Source organism: Hyaena hyaena, unplaced genomic scaffold, assembly GCF_003009895.1.
Source record: "Hyaena hyaena isolate Hyena2069 unplaced genomic scaffold, ASM300989v1 scaffold_181, whole genome shotgun sequence".
Taxonomy (NCBI): domain Eukaryota; kingdom Metazoa; phylum Chordata; class Mammalia; order Carnivora; family Hyaenidae; genus Hyaena; species Hyaena hyaena.
The window spans coordinates 1034306-1055487 of NW_024080813.1; the positions used below are offsets into that span (position 1 = coordinate 1034306).

The 21182-nt window shown below is 34.8% G+C and overlaps 1 protein-coding gene across 1 annotated transcript in view; it reads left to right on the plus strand.

Moving 5' to 3' along the window:
- The window catches only part of LRRC9 (leucine rich repeat containing 9), a 118212-nt gene that overhangs the window by 83347 nt on the left and 13683 nt on the right, over positions 1 to 21182 (plus strand). Inside the window, exons 27-29 of the mRNA XM_039240754.1 lie at positions 3898 to 4034; positions 8357 to 8574; positions 12789 to 12857. Coding sequence (XP_039096685.1) covers positions 3898 to 4034; positions 8357 to 8574; positions 12789 to 12857 — 424 coding nt within the window. The remainder of the gene's footprint in view (positions 1 to 3897; positions 4035 to 8356; positions 8575 to 12788; positions 12858 to 21182) is intronic.

A 21182-nucleotide genomic window follows, 5' to 3' on the forward strand; every position in this document is an offset into this window, starting at 1 on the left:
GTTGATGGACACTTAGGCTCTTTCCATGTTTTGGCTATTGTTGAGAGTGCTGCTATGAACATTGGGGTATATGTGCCCCTATGCATCAGCACTCCTGTATCCCTTGGGTAAATTCCTAGCAGTGCTATTGTTGGGTCCTAGGGGAGTTCTATGGTTAATGTTTTGAGGAACCTCCACACTGTTTTCCAGAGGGGCTGCACCAGTTTACATTCCCACCAACAGTGTAGGAGGGTGCCCGTGTCTCCACATCCTCACCAGCATCTAAAGTCCTCTGGTTTGCTCATTTTAGCCACTCTGACTGGCGTGAGGTGGTATCTCAGTGTGGTTTTGATTTGTATTTCCCTGATGAGGAGGGATGCTGAGCATCGTTTCATGTGTCTGTTGGCCATCTGGATGTCCTCTTTGGAGAAATGTCTGTTCATGTCTTCTGCCCATTTCTTCACTGGGTTGTTTGTTTTTCGGGTGTGGAGTTTGGTGAGTTCCTTATAGATTTTGGATACTAGCCCTTTGTCTGATATGTCATTTGCAACTATCTTTTCCCATTCCATTGGTTGCCTATTAGTTTTATGGATTGTTTCCTTTGCCGTGCAGAAGCTTTTAATCTTGATGAGGTCCTAATAGTTCATTTTTGCTCTTGATTCCCTTGCCTTTGGGGATGTGTCAAGTAAGAAATTGCTGCAGTGGAGGTCAAGGAGGTTGCTTCCTGCTTTCTCCTCTAGGCTTTTGATGGTTTCCTGTCTCACATTCAGGTCCTTTATCCATTTTGAGATTATTTTTGTGTGTGGTGTGATAAAATTATCTAGTTTCATTCTTCTGCATGTTGCTGTCCAGTTCTCCCAGCACCATCTGTTGAAGAGGCTGTCTTTTTTCCATTGGGTACTCTTTCCGGCTTTGTCAAAGGTTAGTTGGCTGTACACTTTTGGGTCCAATTCTGAGTTCTTAATTCTATTCTGTTGGTCTATGTGTCTGTTTTTGTGCCAATACCATAAGGACAGAATACTTTCATTCCAGTTATCCTAATGAAGAACATTCCTTATGTTTTCATCTACCTTTATTGAAGTATAATTTACATATAATAAAACTCACCAATCTAAGTGTACAGTTTCTTGAGTTTTGACAAATGTATTCAGTCACATAAACATTACTACAATCAAGGTACAAACTATTCCCATCCCAGAAACTTATATCTTTTTATAACCCTCTCCCCCCCCACACACACACCTTAGGCCCTGGAAACAACTATTTGATCTGCTTTCTATCACTATAATTTTGCCTTTTTATAAAATTTCATATGATTACAATCATATAGTAAGAAGTCTTTTGTATCTGGCTTCTTTCACTTGGCATAATTCTTTTGAGATTCATCTATATTGTTCCAAATGTTAGTAATTTATTTCATTTTACTGCTGCGTTTTATACCATTATGTAGGTTATATGACAGTTGTTCATCCATTTTTTTGTGTTTTTAATCTATTTTAGGATTTATTTAGGATCAAAGACAATGTAATCATCTGTTAATTTGTGAGAGCTAAAAAACATGGAGAGTATAGATAGAAAAATCACCAGAATAATCTTATTTCTTTTATTCATTTATTGTTGATGAGCAATTGGGTTGTTTCCAGTTTGAGGCTAGACTGATCAAAACAGCAGTGAACATTTTACTTATACCCATCATTTATATTGGAGACTATTCATATTTTTCAACAGCTTTGCTGAAATACAGTTTACATAACATATTCATTCATTTTAAGTGTATAATTTTTACTAACTTTATAATTGTGTAATTATTACCACAACATACTTTTAGAACATTTCCATCATGCACCAGAAAGATCCATCATGTCCATTTGCAGTCCGTTCATTTTCCTGCCTCTAGCTCTAAGAAACTGATAATCCATTTTCTATAGAGTTGTGTTTTCTAGATACTTCCTATAAATAGAATCATATAATATGTGGTCTTTTATAACTGACTTCTGAGGCTCAGCATATATTCATAGTTCATTCCTTTCTATAGCTGAATATGTTAGGTATTCCATTGTATGGCTGTGCCATGTTACGTTAATCCATTCAACAGCTGATGGACATTTGGATTGTTTACACTTTGAGGCTAGTATTAATAATGCTGCTAAAATATTTGTGTAGAAGTATTTGTGAGCACTTGTGTTTTTCTCTTGGGTAGAAACCAAGGAGTGAAATTCTGGGTCATATAGTAATTTAATGTTAAACTTTTTAAGAAAATGCCAAAACAGTTTTTCCAAAGTGGTTGCACCATTTTACATTACTAAGAACAGTTTATGAGGATTCTAATTTCTCCACATCCTCACCAATACCTGTTATTGTCTTTTTATTATAACCATTCTCGTGGATTTGAAGTGAAAATCTCATTGACTTATAAGCATTTTCTGTCAATGGCTCACTTTTTCATTTCCTTAAATGGTGTCTTTTAAAGGAATTTAAGTTTTGAGAAAGTCCAACTTACCAACTTTTTCTCCTACAGTGATTTTGGTGTTGTATCTAACAACTCCTTGTCTAATCTAAGGTCAAATATTTTCTCATGTTTTATTCAAAAAGGTTTATGTTTTTTCTCTTATATTCTGGACACGTTTCTCATATATTTGTGTATGTTATGAGGTAAAATGTTAGCTCTAAATTCATCTTTTTACATGTGGCTATCCATCTGTTCAAAGTACTACCCTTGGGGCATGCGGGTGACTCAGTTAAGTGAATAACTTTTTCTTTTGGCTCAGGTCATGATCTCACACTCGTGATTTCAAGCCCCACGTCGGGCTCTGCACTAGGCATGTACCTTGCTTAAGATTCTCTCTCAGCCTCATCCCTTGCCCGTGCATGTGTGCGTGCTCTCTCCCCCAATCCCCCCAAAAATAAATAAAATAAAAAATAAAATAAAAATAAATAAAATACTACCCTTTCCCCCACTGAATTGTCTTGTTACCTTTGTTGAAATCAATTCACCATAAGTATAAAAGTTTACTCCTGACTCTAAATTATATTCCATTGATCTCTCTATCCTTTTGCCAGTACCAGACTGGTCTGATTACTGCAGCCTAAAAGTTTTGGTATCAAAGATTATAAGCCCTCCAACTTTGTTCTTTTTAAAGATTATTTTGGATATTCTGAGTTTCTTAAATTTCCTTATAAATAACCATCTTAGGATAAGATGGGTTTTCTCTGGGGGGAGAAATCTCTGGACTTTTGATGGAGATTACATTTAATCTACTGATCATTTTAGGGAAAACTGCCATTTTAGTAACATTGACTCTTCTAATCAATGAATATAGAGTATTTTTCCACTTATATAGATCTTTAATTTATTTCAGCAGTATTTTGTAGTTTTCTGTGTATACATTTTATGCTGCTTTTGTTAAATTTCTTCTGGAGTATTTTGTTCTTTTTTATTCTATTGTGAGTAAAATTCTTGATTTCATGCTCAGTTTTTTGATGATATGTAGACATTCAATTAATTTTTTAATATTAAGTTTTACATTACATTACATTGCTGAGCTTGTTTATTACTGCAACAATAGAGTTTTGGTGGATTCTTTAGGATTTTCTAAATACAAAATCATGTCATCTGAATAAAGACAGTTTTACTTATTCTTTTCCAATCTGAATGCATCTTTTTTTCTTGCTTGATTGTGCAGGCATTTGCTTTTCATTTCAAGTAACTCTTTCTGTACTTTGTATTTACTATACAAAAATAGTTTTTATTTTAAGAATAAAAGTGATTATTATATAAAATACAAAGATAATATTGTTTAATTATGATATACTGGTAATTTTGTTAAACTTCAACTTAGAGTAATTACATATCAGACTTTTTATGATATAGCTTGTTTGAACTAAGTTTATGGGCTCAAACTTACATGTCTGTTTCAGAGATACAACAAACAGTGAAAATTTGCCTCCAATAATGCATAGTTTAGAAGTTCTTCATTTGGGCTATAATGGAATTTGTAATTTAATTCAGCTACAGCTTAATAGACTAAGAAATTTAAAATTCCTCTTTCTACAAGGTGAGTAGCCACACTGTCAATGTGCTTATTATTAAAAATTGATTTTGATAATCCTGCATGAACATTTACTTAAAACAGATTGACAAAAATATTTTAGTAATCACTAATGGGGTTTTCTTTGGTAATTCACATAAATAATGTAAATGCAATATTCTAGGACTAGAGAATATTGCATCTGTGCCCCTAGAAAATGCAATGTTCTGGGGCTATATATGGTATTATATCATAACTTACTCTTATATCCTATTCAGTTAAAAAAACAATAGAAAGTAACCAGTGAGAAAGTCACAAGAAATTATTAAATCCAGAATTGGGCTAGGTACTAAGAAATATACAGAAGCACTATATTATTGTAATTACATATAACTAAGATCGTCGATCTAAAGTAGTTTAAGATCTACCTATGGAAATATACTGAAAGAAAGATGAATCAGTTCCGAGTAACTATCCATTACCAATTTAAGTGCAGTAAGTTTAAAGAAAAGATAAATTGAAACATATATGGGATTCTTTGAAAGACTGATAGAATTTAGATGGAAGGTGAACATGACCAACAGTTTTGCAAGTAGTGGGGAGAAGGGTCACAAGAGCGCAGCTGTGGTGTTGATGGACCAACACTTGGAAAGGGACCAACCTGATAAAAACAGAGTGTGCACTTCTCTGAGAGAGTTATAAAGCTCTAAACATGATCAATTTGAAGTATACTGCTCATTTTGCAATTAAAAATGGGTAAGAGTTGTAAATCTTTAGAAAAGTAGAATGAGAAAAAAACAGTTTGAAATATTAGTCTAACAATAATTATTTAATGACACTGAAGAAAGATTGGAGGATCCATCACTGAGATATGTGGGGAGATATCTCTATAGTTGATCTGAGTATAGTAACTTTTTTCTGAAAGACAGGCTTTTCTAGACCATATTTTAAAAAATTTAGTGCATCTTTTTGCCTATCAAAGGTGCTTGTGAGTTGTGTCAAGACCATGGAGACTTAGCCTTAAAAGAACAAGAAATTGAGCACAAAAAATTACAGATTTTTAAAAAATACACAGATGTACAAAAAAAATGCAAGCAACCTAGCCCTGGAAAATTTCTTTTAATCTAATAATATAAAAGGGGAGTGTGTTCTCTTGCTATGTCAGCATGGCAAATCAGAATGGAGCAGCCTTATGCAGAAAGTGGGGCAGTTGACTCTGACAATAATGGCTACCACTTATTGATTGGGTCATTAGGCAAAGTACTTGTTTGCATAGATTATCTCATAAAACCCACACAGCAATTCAACATGATAAATAGTTTTATATACATTTTGCAAAAAAAAAAAAAATTGAATCTCAGTGGGGTTAAATAATTTACCTAAGTTTGCACCAGTGAATGGTGTAATACAGAGTCAAACACAGCTCTGGTCTGACTCCAAAACATATGCATTTTCTATCCACATAAGACATAATAAGGATCTGGGCTAGAGTGGTGTCACTGGGAAGGGTGAGTAAAAGGTGACTCCAAAATGCATTTTAAAAGAAGGAAATATTAGGACTTAATGACTAATTAGATATATACGGAGATGAAAACTATTTTTGTTCAAGATGTTTTCATGATTTCATTAGGAGATTGGGCAAAAGGAAGTAATAAAGCTAGATAAAGTCATTGGGAAAGGCTGCTAATTTGCAGTAAGGAATGATCAGGTTGTGTTATGACTATTTGAGATGTAAAAATGGAAATTTTTTAAGCAGTAGTACTGGACCACGGGTCAGGACTAAAAATTATACCAAAGGAGGTGACAGATGGAGTCATAAGTGTATGTGCTTACTGAGGAAGTAAACATAGAGAAAGAATAAAAGGCCAAAAGAGATATGGAGACACCTCTCCCAATATATACATCCCACTAACCCCAAACCCAGAATTAAGAAAGCTGAAGAAGTAAGAACCAATAAAGCAGTCCTATAAGAAATGTTGAAAGAAAACCAACCAATGCAGACCCTAGGCATTTTTTTAAAGTAGGCTCCATACCCAACATGGGTTTCGAACTTAGGACCCTGTGATCAATAGAACACATGCTCTATTGACTGAGCCAGCCAGATGCCCCAAGAAATAGAGACTCTAAATGTCAGAGGAAGAAAGGATGAATGGCCTCAAAGTCAAATGAGGGAAAGAATAAGATCTTTGAAAAAAATACTGGGGCGCCTGGGTGGCTCAGTCAGTTAAGTGACCAACTTCGGCTCAGGTCATGATCTCGCAGTTCATGAGTTCGAACCCCGCATCAGGCTCTGTGCTGACAGCTCAGAGCCTAGAGCCTGCTTCACATTCTGTGTCTCCTTCTCTCTCTGCCCCTCCCCCACTTCTACTCTGTCCCTCTCTCTGTCTCTCAAAAATAAGTAAATATAAAAAATTTTTAAAAAAAGATCTTTGAAAAAAATATTGAATGCAGAAAACTGGAGTAAACAAAAAGAAGAGCATTGATAATCACCAGAAGATCAGATTTGTAAACATGCAAAAAGCAAAAATCAAAGTGAAAACAATATAGAGGGAAGTGGTTCCATGGGCAGTAAAGACAACAGATAGAGGCTGCATACTTGAGGAGCTTGTCCCTAAAAATAAGGTAAGGGGTAAGAAGGTGGCTAGTCAAGTTATGAGCATATTTGGAGGTTTATAAAACAGTAAGTTAGGTTAAAGACCGAACAGAAGGAGATGGTTCTGAGATCAATCTAAAGAAGAAAGAGGGCAAAAGCTGTATAGGGAAGTACACAAATAAAAGCAATGATAAGATGAGGGCTGGCCAAGGTCCGGAAGAGAGAGCTTATGAACCAACCTTTTATCTGCTGTGTTAAATTTGCAAGAAGATGGGGATGGTGAATCTTTGGGAAAGGGCAGAGTAAGGCTGTATGGCATCAAGTTAGAATCTTAAAGATTAGGAGTCAAATTTATCTAAAATTTAACTATTTAGTTGAATAAGTGGGAGTTTTTCAAACAATGATTAATGTTCCTAGTTAAAGAAATGTTAAGACCCCTGAAATCACATTCAGATTAGTTTTGGAGTTTTCTTTCTTAAATCTGTTTAATGAACCTTCTAAAATGAATACTGCCAAAAGTGTGCTGTGGCAGACATTATTCAGTACCTGAAGCTATCCTGAAGCTATCCCATTAGGATTTTTTACACCATTGGCCTTAAAATATTAAAAGTGACTGTCTAAATGCATAATTTCATGAAGGTAATATATGAACACAACTGAGTCTCTTTTCTCAATCTGACTTGAATAAACTTTTTTTTCATTTACAAGCAAGGCACTGGTAAAGTTTCAAAGCCTGTGATTTAGTTCTGTGCAGGGTTGGTCACTTCTGAAGGCCTCTATTTTTGGCTTTTAGATGGCTTCTTTTCAAATGGCCTTCTCTCTATGTGCATCTGTGTCCTAATATCTTCTTATAAGGACACCAGACATATTGGATTAGAGCCCACCCCAATAACCTTATTTTACCATAGCTACTTCTTTAAAGACCCTACCTCCAAACAGCCACATTCTGAGGTACTGGGGTTAGAGTAAAAGGTCTAGGTTAGGCCTGGTGTTGCCACTTTTATGTCCCTATGCAAGTCACTGAATACCTCTGACTTCTCAGTTTTCTGATTATTAAAAAATGATAACATTTTCTCTGTCCTATTTTGAGAATCTATTAGAAAACACATTTAAAAGCATTTTGTCAACTCAAGGGTCTCCTCTTCTTATTAATTATAGTTATTATTAATACTTACAAAGCTATCGATTGCTACAGTAGAGAGAAATAATGAGTTACAGAGAAAGGATTGAGATTTTATAGAATGCAATGCTTCATTCATTTCTAATTTTTTAATGTGGCTATTGTGCAAAAATATGTTGAGAAATAAAGAACAGCATAATTAAGGTTTATTCTTCCAACTTAACAATATAACAAATTCATTTATTTTAAAAAATATTTAGATATATCTATTTGAATACCCATTAGAAAAATCAGATATACTCAAGAAGTATATCTTTTGCAGCACTTTTATACATCTGCTTTTGTCAATACCAACTATTTTAGCACTTAATTACTGAACAGACAGATTGGGTCAGTTCAGCACATTGTATACATCACATCTTGATCTCTCAAACATAAAGGAGAAATTTTAGCACATATTATTTGATGATGATTCTACCATCCTATAAACTACATTTCCATTTCTCCTTGGAAATATGTTCTTTTTAATATTTTATTTGTTAAAAAATTATTTTATAAAAAATATTTAAAGGAAGATAGGTAACCTTTTACTCAAGTTTGGGCTCGCTTGACATATCATAACTTATCTTTCCTCAGGGAATGAAATCAGTCAAATTGAAGGGCTTGACAATTTAGTAGACCTTCAGGAATTGGTAGTGGACCATAACCGCATCAGAGCATTTAATGACAGTGCCTTTGCCAAACCAAGCTCACTGCTGGCACTTCATCTGGAAGAAAATAGACTACGAGAGCTGAGCAAATTACAATCTTTGGCAAAACTTGAGAAACTCTTCCTAGGATATAATAAAATCCAGGTAACATTTTTTGTTTTTTGTTATGAAATTACAAGATTTAGCTCCTCTGAACATAAAGCTTCCAAACACATCAGTGGAAACTTTGCTACTGTGTTAATTATCATTTATATGCCATGTAAATACTCCACGAAGCAGAGACATATAAATAGTCTGTGATGCAAAGATGTTCACTCTGCTTCTAGATTTATAAATCCAACCTATCCCACATGTATTCACCTACTAAAAAAAAGTTAGCTCTAAATGTTCTAAGGCTCCTCCAGCAGTCCTCTCTAAGAGATCTCTTTTGTTCTTGACTGCTCTTGTTCCAAGCTATTTATTTCCACATCTCAATCCCAGACTTCCTCTGGTGCTTTAAACTTGGCATATGTCCTTGGTCTACTTGACACTTGAATCAATTCCTGATAATAGATCTTGACCTGACTTTAATATTCCATCTCTACTGATTCAAGTCTTCCCTATATAAGGTCCTGCTTTAGGACCTGTTCAGAATTCAACCTATTTTCAACAGACACTGTCCCAATGAGCCTGCCCAGACTCTCTCCTAACACAGTATTCAGATAAGAGGGTTGAAGGTATACATAACCTTATACAGCCCTAACATTTCTCTCAGTGCTTTGGTGATGATCTGTTAGCCTCTTTCTTACCAATTTTACTACTTTTGCCCACAATACCTCTAAGACAATCTCAAAGACAAAGTGAAATGTGGATTGTCAGCCAAGAGCAGAGACCAAGTATATCTTGCCCACATTTGATCAGTATATAGCATAGTGCCTAGTACATAGTAATTATGCAATCAATATTTGTTTGTGGCTCTACTTGCTAGAGTTCAGAAAGTCTTTTCTGTAGTGATATAAATGCCTGTTCAAGGCTAGAAGGAAATTGTGAGCCCTGTCCTTTTCTACATAGCAACTAGGAAATATACATACAGAGAAAAATGGCATACAACTACTTTTATCAAAGTTCAAACAACATTTACCTGAGAAAAGCCTTCTAAACTGGCAAGGTTCTTACAAAGTTTTATTCAGAGTACATCTAAACTGGAAAATTGCAACCCAGTGGAAAATCTTTCCACTGACAGCAACTGAGCTGACACAAAGGATTGTCATACCATACTTAACATGAATCAGATCTTACCTAGTACCAAGCTTTACTAATAATTTCAATATCTCAGACACAGTGTCTGAGATATTACTATGGCTTCTCAGATCCTTTCTTTCTACATACTGTCTAGCTTAGATTGAAATATAAGATCTCCAAGTGAGATTTTGTGTGAGAGATTTTTTTGTGAGTGATCTCTTATAACAAGGGAGTGTTTCATTTATGAAATACCTCCACTTTATACTTGAGTTTACATGATATTTTATAGGGAGCCATGCCTGATAATTCTATAGTTTTAGGTTTCTTTACCATAAACATTCCTTAACCAGGGAGATACTGCTAAAAGCGTCTCCATATATAAGGGCCTTCCTAATGAATATTATTGGTCCACTTGACAGCACAGCTATTTACCAGCATAACAAAGAGATTGGACCAGAAAATCTGATTTTTCCCAGGCGTATCCCTGCCCACATCCCCACCCTCCTAAGTCCCTAAAGGAGATGAATGAATGGCAGATCTGCCGTTGTAACAACTTCCTCTCTAGTAATTCAAGCAGGATAATGCCTATTCAAGGTTATTTTTTATCAAAATTTAATATAGAGGCTAATGGACAAACTATATGATAAATCATGGGAACTTATACATATATCAATATATGTATATATACTGAACTTATGTATATATCAGTATATGTAGATATATCATATATGAGTGAAGGGAGGTATTGATTGTTTAGTGATCAGTCCTCTTTTGTTTATTTTTATTCTTGAAGTAGTATTTTTCTAGAACTTAGATTGATCATTATACCATCAAACTTATTTGAACTACCAATATTATAGTACCTTAATATGAGTACACACTTAGCTGGAAAAAGATGAACTGAGATGAGTAAAAAAGTTAAGTTAGAGATTCTGTTTAATTCTACTCAAAATATTGTGTTCTTCAAAATTCTTAACTCTCCATTCAAATTTTCTTTGAGGGTGAGATTTTTTTTCCTCTGGATTCATACCAACATGGGTAGGCAACACCAGCATTAATTTCTACAAATAGGCAATCAGATTATAACCCTTGGGTTGATAAAGACTTCTAGAATAGGAGGGAAAAGGCTTAGAAAAATTTGGAAAACAACACTTCAAATGAAGTTATATGCAGCCCCACCACATTAACCTACTTTAAAATCTTTCATAAACTGTATATCCTTGATAATAGACTCTAGTGTGAAGCTTTTCACTTAGCCATCATGACCCATAATGTAGATTTGGAAAATTGTTGCCTATAGTCCTGCCTTCGTAAGTAGAATCTGAGAAACACAACTGAAAGGTGAGTTATTTAATTCAGCTTTTACAGTACTATTTGAATCCTGTGTCTAAATGATTCCTCTATCAGGCATTTGACAACTATGTCTACTTTTAAACATCTCAGTAATCGCCTGAAGCTGGAAATGACTCCAGGAAATAGTCCATTGCTACTTCTTGCTCTAAATGAAAGGCCCCAATCTAAGCCTAACTAGCTGTTACCTAACTAGGCTATTACCATGATTGCTGAAAGTGCTTATCCTGAAAATGTACTCATAGATAACAACCATTGATGTGCTGGTTAATGTTTAACAGCTGGCATTCCAGGAGGGGGGAAAATCCTGATCAACAGCATTTGCTAATTTCCATGGTATAATTTCTTCCCTCATGACCAAATTCAAGCTAAAACACCATCTTACATAATTCCTGAAAATTTACCAATTGACCTTTTTTGAGCCAGTACTAAGTCCAACACACCATTATAAAAAATACCCTACATTAAAAATGGAACAGGGCACATAGGTGGCTCAGTCAATTGAGCATTTCACTTCAGCTCAGGTGATGATCTTATGGTTCATGACATTAAGCCCTGCAGCGGGCTCTCTGCTGGTAGCTCTGACCCTGCTCCGAATCCTCTGTCCCCCTCTTTTTGCACCTTACTCACTCATACTCTCTCTTTCAAAAATAAAAAATAAACATTAAATAAATAAATAAATAAGAAGCCATTAGCCCTGTTTCCCAATTATGAACATATTAGTTTTCTGAATGTCTCTTTATACCAGCATTATCATCCACAAATTTAACACTCCATTTCTCACATTAATATCTTCCATGAGAAGACATTTTGATTAGAAATACTTCACTACTAAATACTGTTATACTCTGTTTCATTAGAGGAAATGATTGAGAAAAGACTTTTCACATTTCTATGCTTTCCAATCAGGCTTTAGTTCCACAGATAGGAATTACCTGTGAGTCAAACACATAATATCTCTATAGATAATTGGTCAGAACTTTTTCAAAGTCCTCCTAAATTTATGATACTTCTAAGATCAAAATTGCTAAGATCAGTCATTGTAGTCAAATTCCACTTCCAAATGGTCTAAAATAGGTCTAAATTTAGGAGATGAACTTGCTGTGTCTACTTGTCAATCCAAATAAGAATAGGAACATCTCAATAACTTTATTTTATTACTATAAACTAGCAGCAAACTGAAGCTGAGCTTGTTGCCTAAATTTTTACAGAAATAGCATATAAAAATAATTTTGCAAAAATTAAAATGTACTCACAAAGTTTCAGCAATGTTAGACAATAATAAATAATCTCATCCATAGGGAAGACAAGTCATTCAACTAGAAAAATAGTTTTCCAACTATAAATACTCCCAGAAAACATATGAGGATGCAGTCCACTCAATATCATATGTGCCTTTAAGGTTAAGGTTGTGTTTAAAATTATTTAGACTGGATTCACCTTCTTTTCCACACTTCTCAGTCAGCCCTCTGGGGGGATTAACCAACTATAATCTTAGCCTTAGATTATAACTTTTCTGAGAAGAAATTTGGTCTTTTCTTGCAAGTACTGCTGTACAGTTTATTTCCCATATTAGAATATCGTCTTTACCAATCATGCATTTGGAATTAATTGTACATAGATCTGTCCTTAATTAACATCACAGAGTTTCTCACTCAAGCTCACTTTGGAGAATTCAGCCATGAGCTAGCTGCAATTCAACACTTACATATGATTACTACAAATCAGTGTATATTTGAAGACTTGGATCCAACCAAATAATAACTTATTGATTAACTTTGGAACAGGATATGGCAGAACTGGAAAAACTTGATGGTATCTCTTCTCTCAGAGAGCTTACAGTTTATGGCAATCCAGTGAGTATGTTACTTTTCTAATTTATCAGTTAATTTACTTATAGTTGTATATAATTAATTTTTATATGTGAGAATTTTTTATGTTTCTATATGTACAGTCAGTTGTCTAAACACAATTTATTGACTACTGTCCTATTACAACTGGCTATAATATAATCTGCCATTGTCATATATAAAAGGATCTGTTTCCAGATTCTGTGTTGTATTCATTAGACTATTGTCAATCCCTGTACCAATATTATACTTTGTTAGTTATCAAAGTTTTATATTAAGTTTTGGTGTCTAGGAGAATAAGCACCTCCAATTTGCCTTCTCTTCCTCCTTCTCTTTTTCTTTCTTCACTGTCTTGGCTATTCTTGGCCCTTTACACTTCCTAGGAGTTTAAGGAAACAGCTTTTGAAGTTATATGAAAGTCTTATTGACATTTTAATTGGAATTGCATTGAATATATACATTAATTTGGGGAGAGGTGAAAATATTTTGCTTAGCTTCACAAGAAAGCCAATTGGCTGTGCTAACAGATCCCAGAAATAGGAGATCCTGAGCACCCAGTAAAAGGAAATGCTTGAGTGAATTCTTTCCACATACGAGGATAGGGCATTCTCCTAGCAATAAATTCCTTTCCAAGACAGAAAAGACAAGAGCTAAACATGCCCAGTTTAATCTTCCCAGGTTTATCAATTAAGTCACTCTGCTCGTCTTGGTAGAAGAGTGAAGGGGCTGAGAGAGCCCACTAGTGCATCATAGAGCTATTTCCACCAAGAAAGTATTTGTAGTATTTAGGCTTCCCACTCATAAGCATGAATGTCCCCACATTTATTTTATGTTCTTCAATAAAATTTATAGTTTTCTCCTAAAAGTTTTAACCATCTATGGTTTGATTTTTTCTGTTGTTTTAATAGCTATTTTGAACAATTCTTTTTACTAATTATTTGTGGCTGGAGTACAGCAACTCTGATTTTTGCATGGTCCTGATTTTTGCATGTTATTCTTTATCCAGGAACCTTGTTGAACTCTCTTTTTAGTTCTAATGTATTTTAATTTTGCTGGATTTTCTCTGTAGACTCTCATTATCTACAAATAATGACTATCATTTCTTTCCAATCCTCATGTTTTTTTATTTTCTTAGTATGTTGACTAGGACTTCTAGTACAGTGTTGAATAAAAGCACTGATAGTAGGTTACTGACGTCAAGAAATGCTTCTAAATTGTCACTATTAAATATGAGTTTGTTATACGTTTTGGATAAATAATCTTGAACATTTTAAGGAAGCTCCTTTTTTTTTTAAGTTTATTTTTGAGAGACACAGTGCAAGCGGGGGAGGGGCAGCGAGAGAGGAAGAGAGAGAGAATCCCAAGCACGCTCCTCACCATTAGCGTGGAGCCCAGTGTAGGGCTCCAACTCAGGAACCATGAGACCATGACCTGAGTCAAAACCAAGGGTCAGACGATCAACCAACTGAGCTACCCAAGGACCCCAAGGAAGCTCCTTTCTAATTCCAGTTTACTACCTGTTTTTATCATGAATGGTCATTGTATTTTGACTATTTGGCAATTCAGTTTTTCTCTTTAATCTGTTAATATGTAAATTACATTAATAGACTCCAGCGTTAAACTGTCATTAATCTGGGGGCTAAATACTATTTGGTCATGTTTTATACTTTGCTGGATTCAGTTTGCCAATATTTCATGTAGTATATCTTTGTTTATGAAAATAAGTAAAGTTATCCTATACTTATCTTCTTATGTTATTCTTTTAAATTCATCAAGGTTGTTCTTGCCTCATAAAATTAACTAGGAGCTCTCTCTCTCTCTCTCTCTCTCTCTTGCTAGTCTACAAATTAGCTTCTGTAGGAAAAATTTCACTCATTTGTTCCTTGAAGGATAATTACATCGTATCTCTAAAAGAATCTGGGCTCCATATTTTTTGAAGTTAGATTTTAAACTACTTATTCAAATTCTTTAAAGGCTATAAATCTAGTCATGTTTTCTATTTCTTCAAAAGTCAGTAGTGAGAAGTTATATTCTTCCATAAACTTGTCTTTTTTTATAAATTTTAAATGTATTGTTATATAATACTCTCCTGAATTTTTAAAATGTTCTCTATATTTGTGTTTTGTCACTTTTTAATACCCAAATTTGCCTTTTCTTTTTATCTTTTATTCTTGATAAGTCTTGCTAAAGATTTGTCTATTGTATTAATATCTTCAAAGAGCCATGTTTTGGAGTTATCAAATGGTTTATTTGTTTTTTATTTCATTAAGTCCAACCCTTAATTATTTCCCTCTTTTAGTTTCTTGGAATTTACTTTTTTAAACATTTTTAACATTATTATTAAAACTATTTTTAGCATAATACTGATTCTGTGGTTCAGCTTTTGTTTTAGGTTTTTATTTGAATTGTAGCTAGCTAACATACAGTGTAATATTAGCTTCAGTTGTACAATATAGTGATTCCACACTTAAATATTAAATACATCCCCTGATGCTCATTACAAGTGCAGTCCTTAATCCTCATCCCCATTTGACCCATTCCCCCCCACATCTCCTTTATGGTAACCATCTGATTGTTCTCTATAGTTAAAAGTCTGTTTCTTGGTATACTTCTCTCTCTTTATAACATTTTGCTTATTTTTTTCTTGAATTCCACAGATGAGTGAAATCATGTGGTATTTATCTTTCTCTGACTGACTTATTTCACTTCACAGTATACTCTCTAGCTCCATCAATGTCATTGCAAATGGCAAGGTTTCATTCTTTTTTATGGCTGAGTAATATTCCAGTCGTGTTTGAGTGTGTGTGTGTGTGTGTGTGTGTGTGTGTGTGACATTTTTATCCATTCATCAATTGATGAATGAATCGATGTCTGTTTCCATAATTTGACTATCATACATAATGTTACTATAAACATCGAAGTGCATATATCCCTTTGAATTAGTGTTTCTGTATTCTTTAGGTAAATATCCAGTAGTGCAACTGGTGGATTGTCAGGTAGTTCTATTTTTAACTTTCTGAGGAATCTCCATACTGTTTTCCAGAGTGGCTGACCAGTTTGCATTCCCAGCAACAGTGCAAGAAGGTTCCCCTTTCTCCACATCCTCACTAACACCTGTTTTTTTGTGTGTTGTTCATTTTAGCCATTCTAACAGGTTTTGATTTGCATGTCCTTGATGAGAGATATTCAGCATCTTTTCATGTGTCTGTTGGCCATCTATATGTCTTCTCTGGAAAAATGTCTTTTGTACCTTCTGCACATTTTTAATTAGATTATTTGGTTTTTTGGGTGTTGAGTTTTATACGTTTTATAAGTATATTTTAGATACTAACCCTTTAAAGGATATGTCATTTGCAAATATATTCTCCCATTCAGTAGGCTCTCTTTTAGTTTTATTGGTTGTTTGCTGTGCAGAAGTTTTTCATTTTGGTGTAATCCCATTAGTCTATTTTTGGTTTTTTTTCCCCTTGCCACAAGAGACATATCTAAAAAGAAGTTAGTATGGGCAATGTCAAATAAATTACTGCCCTGTGTTCTCTTCTAGGATTTTTATTGTTTTAGGTATCACATTTAGGTCTCTAATCCATTTTTAATTTATTCTTGTGTATGGTATAAGAAAATGGTCTAGTTTCATTCTTTTGCATGTAGCTGTCAAGTTTTCTCAAGCCATTTATTAAAAAGACTGTCTTTTTTCATTGGATATTATTTCCTGCTTTGTTGTAGATTAATTAATCACATGGTTCTTAACTTGTAACCATTGTGAGTTCATTTCTAAGTTATCTGTTCTGTCCCATTGATCTATATGTCGACATTTAGAACATATGATACCATACTGTTTTGCTTACTACAGCTTTGTGATATAACTTGAAGTGCAGAATTGTGATGCCTCCAGCTTTGCTTTTCTTTTTCAAGATTGCGGTTCCATACAAATTTTAGTATTGTTTGTTCTAGCTCTGTAAAAAGTGCTGTTGGTATTTTGATATGAACTGTATTAAAATGCATATTGCTTTGATTATTATAGACATTTTAGCAAGAGACAAAGAAGGGCACTATATAATAAGAAAGGAGACAATTCAATAAGAAGACATAACAATTGTAAATATGCATTCAACATGGGAGGACTCAACTATTTAAACAATTAATAACAGACATAAAAGGACTAACTGATAATAATACAATAATAGTAGGGGACTTTAACAACCCACTTACATCAATAGACATGATCATCTAAACAGAAAGTCAACAAGGAAAGATGGCTTTGAATGATATACTGGACTAGATGGACTCAACAGATATATTCAGAACATTCCATCTTAAAACAGTAGAATACATATTCTTTTCAAGTGAACATGGAACATTCTCTTGAATAGATCACATATTAGGCCACAAAACAGGCTTCACAAAATTCAGTAAGATCGAAATTATATCATGCACCTTTTCTGACCACAACACTATGAAACTAGAAGTCAACAATAAGAAAAACAATCTGGATAAACCACAAATAAATGGAAGTTAAATAACATGCTACTAAACAATGAGTGGGTCAAGTAAAAAAATAAAATTAAAATAAATTTTAAAAATACATGGAAGCAAATGAAAATGAAAACACAACAGTCCAAAATCTTCAGGATGCAGCAAAAGTGGTCCTAAGAGGGAAGTATACAGCAACACTCGTCTACCTCAAGAAGCAAGAAAAAAAAATCTCAAATAAACAACTTAACCTTAAACTGAAGGAGCTAAAAAGGACAACAAATGAAGCCCAGAGCAAGCATAAGGAAGGAAAAAATAAAGTTTAGGGCAGAATAAAAGATATAGAAACTAAAGAAATAATAGAACATATCAATGAAGCCAAGAGGTGGTTCTTTGAAAAAAATTAATAAAATTGATAAACCTTTAGTCAGACTCATCAATAAGAAAAGAGAAAGGACCCAAATAAATAAAGTCACAGATGAGAGAGGAGAAATGACAACCAACACCACAGAAATACAATTATTAGACAACCTAATGGAAAACTATATGCCAAGGAATTGGACAACCTAAAAGAAATGAATACATTTCTAGAAACATATTAATTACCAAAAGTGAAACAGGAAGATATAGAAAAATTTAACAGACCAATAACCAGCAAAGACATTGAATCAGTAATCAAAAAACTCCCAACAAAACGTCCAGGACCAGATAGCTTCACAGGGAATTCTACCAAACATTTAAAGAAGAGTTAGTACCTATTCTTCTCAAATTATTCCAAAAAATACAAAAGAAATTAAAACTTCTAAATTCATTTTTTGAAGTCAGCATTACCTGGACCAGATATCAAAACCAGATAAAACACCATACACAAAAAAGAACTACACTTCAATATCTCTGAAAAACATAGATAAACATAGGGGCGCCTGAGTGGCTCAGTCCGTTAAGCAACCAACTTCAGCTCAGGTCATGATCTTGCAGTTCATGAGTTTGAGCCCCGCACTGGGCTCCATGCTGACAGTTCAGAGCCTGGAGCCTGCTTCAATTTCTATGTCTCCCTCTTTCTCTGCCCCTCCCCTGCTCATGCTGTGTTTCTGTCTCAAAAATAAATAGTGGAGGAGGCAAGATAGTGGAGAAGTAGGGAGCTCCGTACATTTTGCTCACCCCCACCTCTCAAACAGAGAAGGCCTGAAGCCATAGGACACTGAACCGCAGGAGTTTGGCAGGAAAAGGAGACAGAGTCTGCTGAGAAAACAACCTCATAGGGCTACCACAAGAAACAAGCCAAAGTACACATGGTGGAGAGTCCCAAATACCACGAGGAGTTGGGAAATAAAATAACCAAAGTCTCAACAATAGATACCAAGAGACACCATTAAAAGAACACTTCCTGCACTTGCAGGTGCAGAGTGCATAACAAGCTTTTAAAACTAACAAGGGACAGAAAGCTAGCCAAAATGACAAAACAGAAGAACTCTCTTCTAAAGAAATTCCAGGAAGAAACGACAACTAAAGAACTGCTCAAAACACATATAAGCAACATAACTGAAAAAGAGTTTAGAACAATAGTCATAAAAAATAGTCAAAAAAAAAAAGTCATAAAATCGCTGTGCTTGAAAAAAGCATGGAAGATATCAGAGAAGCTATTGCTACAAAGACTATGGAGCTTAAAAATAGTTTTGATGGATTAAAAAATGCTATAAATGAGCTGCATAATAAAATGGAGGTGTCCGGTGCACAGATTGAAGAGGCAGAGAGGAGAACAGGCGAATTAGAAGACACAATTATAGAAAAAGAGGAAGCCAGGAAAAAGAGAGACAAACTGACCCAGGAACACAAAGGAGAGTTCAAGAGCCGAGTGATACAATCAAACGGAACAATATCTGTATCATAGAAATTCCAGAAGAGGAAGAGAGAGGGAAAGGCGCTGAAGGAGTACTTGAACAAATTACAGCTAAGAACTTCCCCAATCTGGGGAAGGAAACAAACATTGAAATCCAAGAGGCTCAGAGAACACCCCTCAGACGTAACTTGAATCAATCTTCTGCACAACATATCATAGTGAAACTGGCAAAACATAAGGACAAAGAATTCTGAAAGCAGCTAGGGATAAAAGGGCCCTAACATACAAAGGGAAACCTATCAGAGTAATTACAGACCTATCTACTGAAACTTAGCAGGCCAGAAAAGAATGGCAGGAAATCTTCAATGTGATGAACAAAAAAAAATGTGCAGCCAAGAATCCTCTACCCAGCGAGCCTGTCATTCAGAATAGAAGGAGATATAAAAGTCTTTCCAAATAAACAAAAATTGAAAGAACTCATCACCACTAAACCAGCCCTACAAGAAATCCTGAGGGGGACTCTATAAGGGAAATGTTGCAAGGAACACAAAGTACCAGAGACACCACCACATACATGAATCCTACAAAGGACACAATGACTCTAAACCCATATTTTTCAATAATAACACTGAATGTGAATGGACTAAATGCTCCAGTCAAAAGACATACGGTAGTAGAATGGATTAAAAAAAGAAAATCCATCTATTTGCTGTCTACAAGAAACTCATTTTAGACCTGAGGACACCTTCAGATTGAAAGTAAACGGATGGAGAAATATCTATCATGCTACTGGAAGGCAAAAGAAAGCTGGAGTAGGGCCACCTGGGTGGCTCAGTCAGTTCAGCATCTGACTTCAGCTCAGGTCATGATCTCACGTTCATGGGTTCGAGCCCCATGTCGGGCCCTGTGCTGCCAGCTCAGAGCCTGGAGCCTGTTTCGGATTCTGTGTCTCCCTCTCTCTCTGACCCTCCCCTGTTCACACTGTCTCTCTCTCTCTCTCAGAAATAAATGAAACATTTAAAAAAAAAAAAAAGAAAGCTGGAGTAGCTACACTTATATCAGATAAACTGGACTTTAAAGTAAAGGCAGTAGCAAAGGATGAAGAAGGGCATTATATAATAATTACAGGATTTATCCATCAGGAAGAGCTAACAATCATAAATGTCTACAAACTGAATATGGGAGCACCCAATACATAAAACAATCACAAACAGAAACAATCTATGGACAAGAATGTGCTAATAGCAGGGGACTTTAATACTCCACTTATAGCAATGGATAGATCAACTAGACAGAAAATCACTAAAGAAACAATGGACTTGAATGGCACATTGGACCAGATGGATCTGACAGACATATATAGAACTCTACATCCTGAGACACTCCTCAAGTGTACATGGCACATTCTCCAAGATAGATCACATACTGGAACATAAAGGGGCCCTCAATAAATATAAAAGAATGGAGATCATACCATGCACACTCTCAGATCACAATGCTATGAAACTTGAAATCAACTGCAGGAAGAAGTCTGGAAGACCTCCAAAAACATGGAGGATAAAGAACACCCTACTAAAGAACGAACGGGCCAATCAGGCAATTAGAGAAGAAATTTAAAAATATATGGAAACAAATGAAAATTAAATACAACAATCCAAACTCTACGGGATGCGGCAAAGGCAGTCCTAAGAGGAAAGTACAATGCACTCCAGGCCTATTTCAAGAAATTAGGAAAAGCGCAGTACAAAATCTAACGGCACACCTAAAGGAACTAGAAGGAGAGCAACAAGAGCACCCCAAACCCAGTAGGAGAAGAGAAATAATAAAAATCAGGGCAGAAATAAACAATATCGAATAAAAAAAAAAAAAACAGTTGAACAGATCAATTAAACCAAAAGTTGGTTTTTTTGAAAAAATAAACAAAAATGACAAACAAAAATGAGAAGCCAGGCTTCTCAGAAGAAAAGAGAGAGCACCCAAATAGACAAAATCATGAATGAAAATGGACTTATTATAACCAA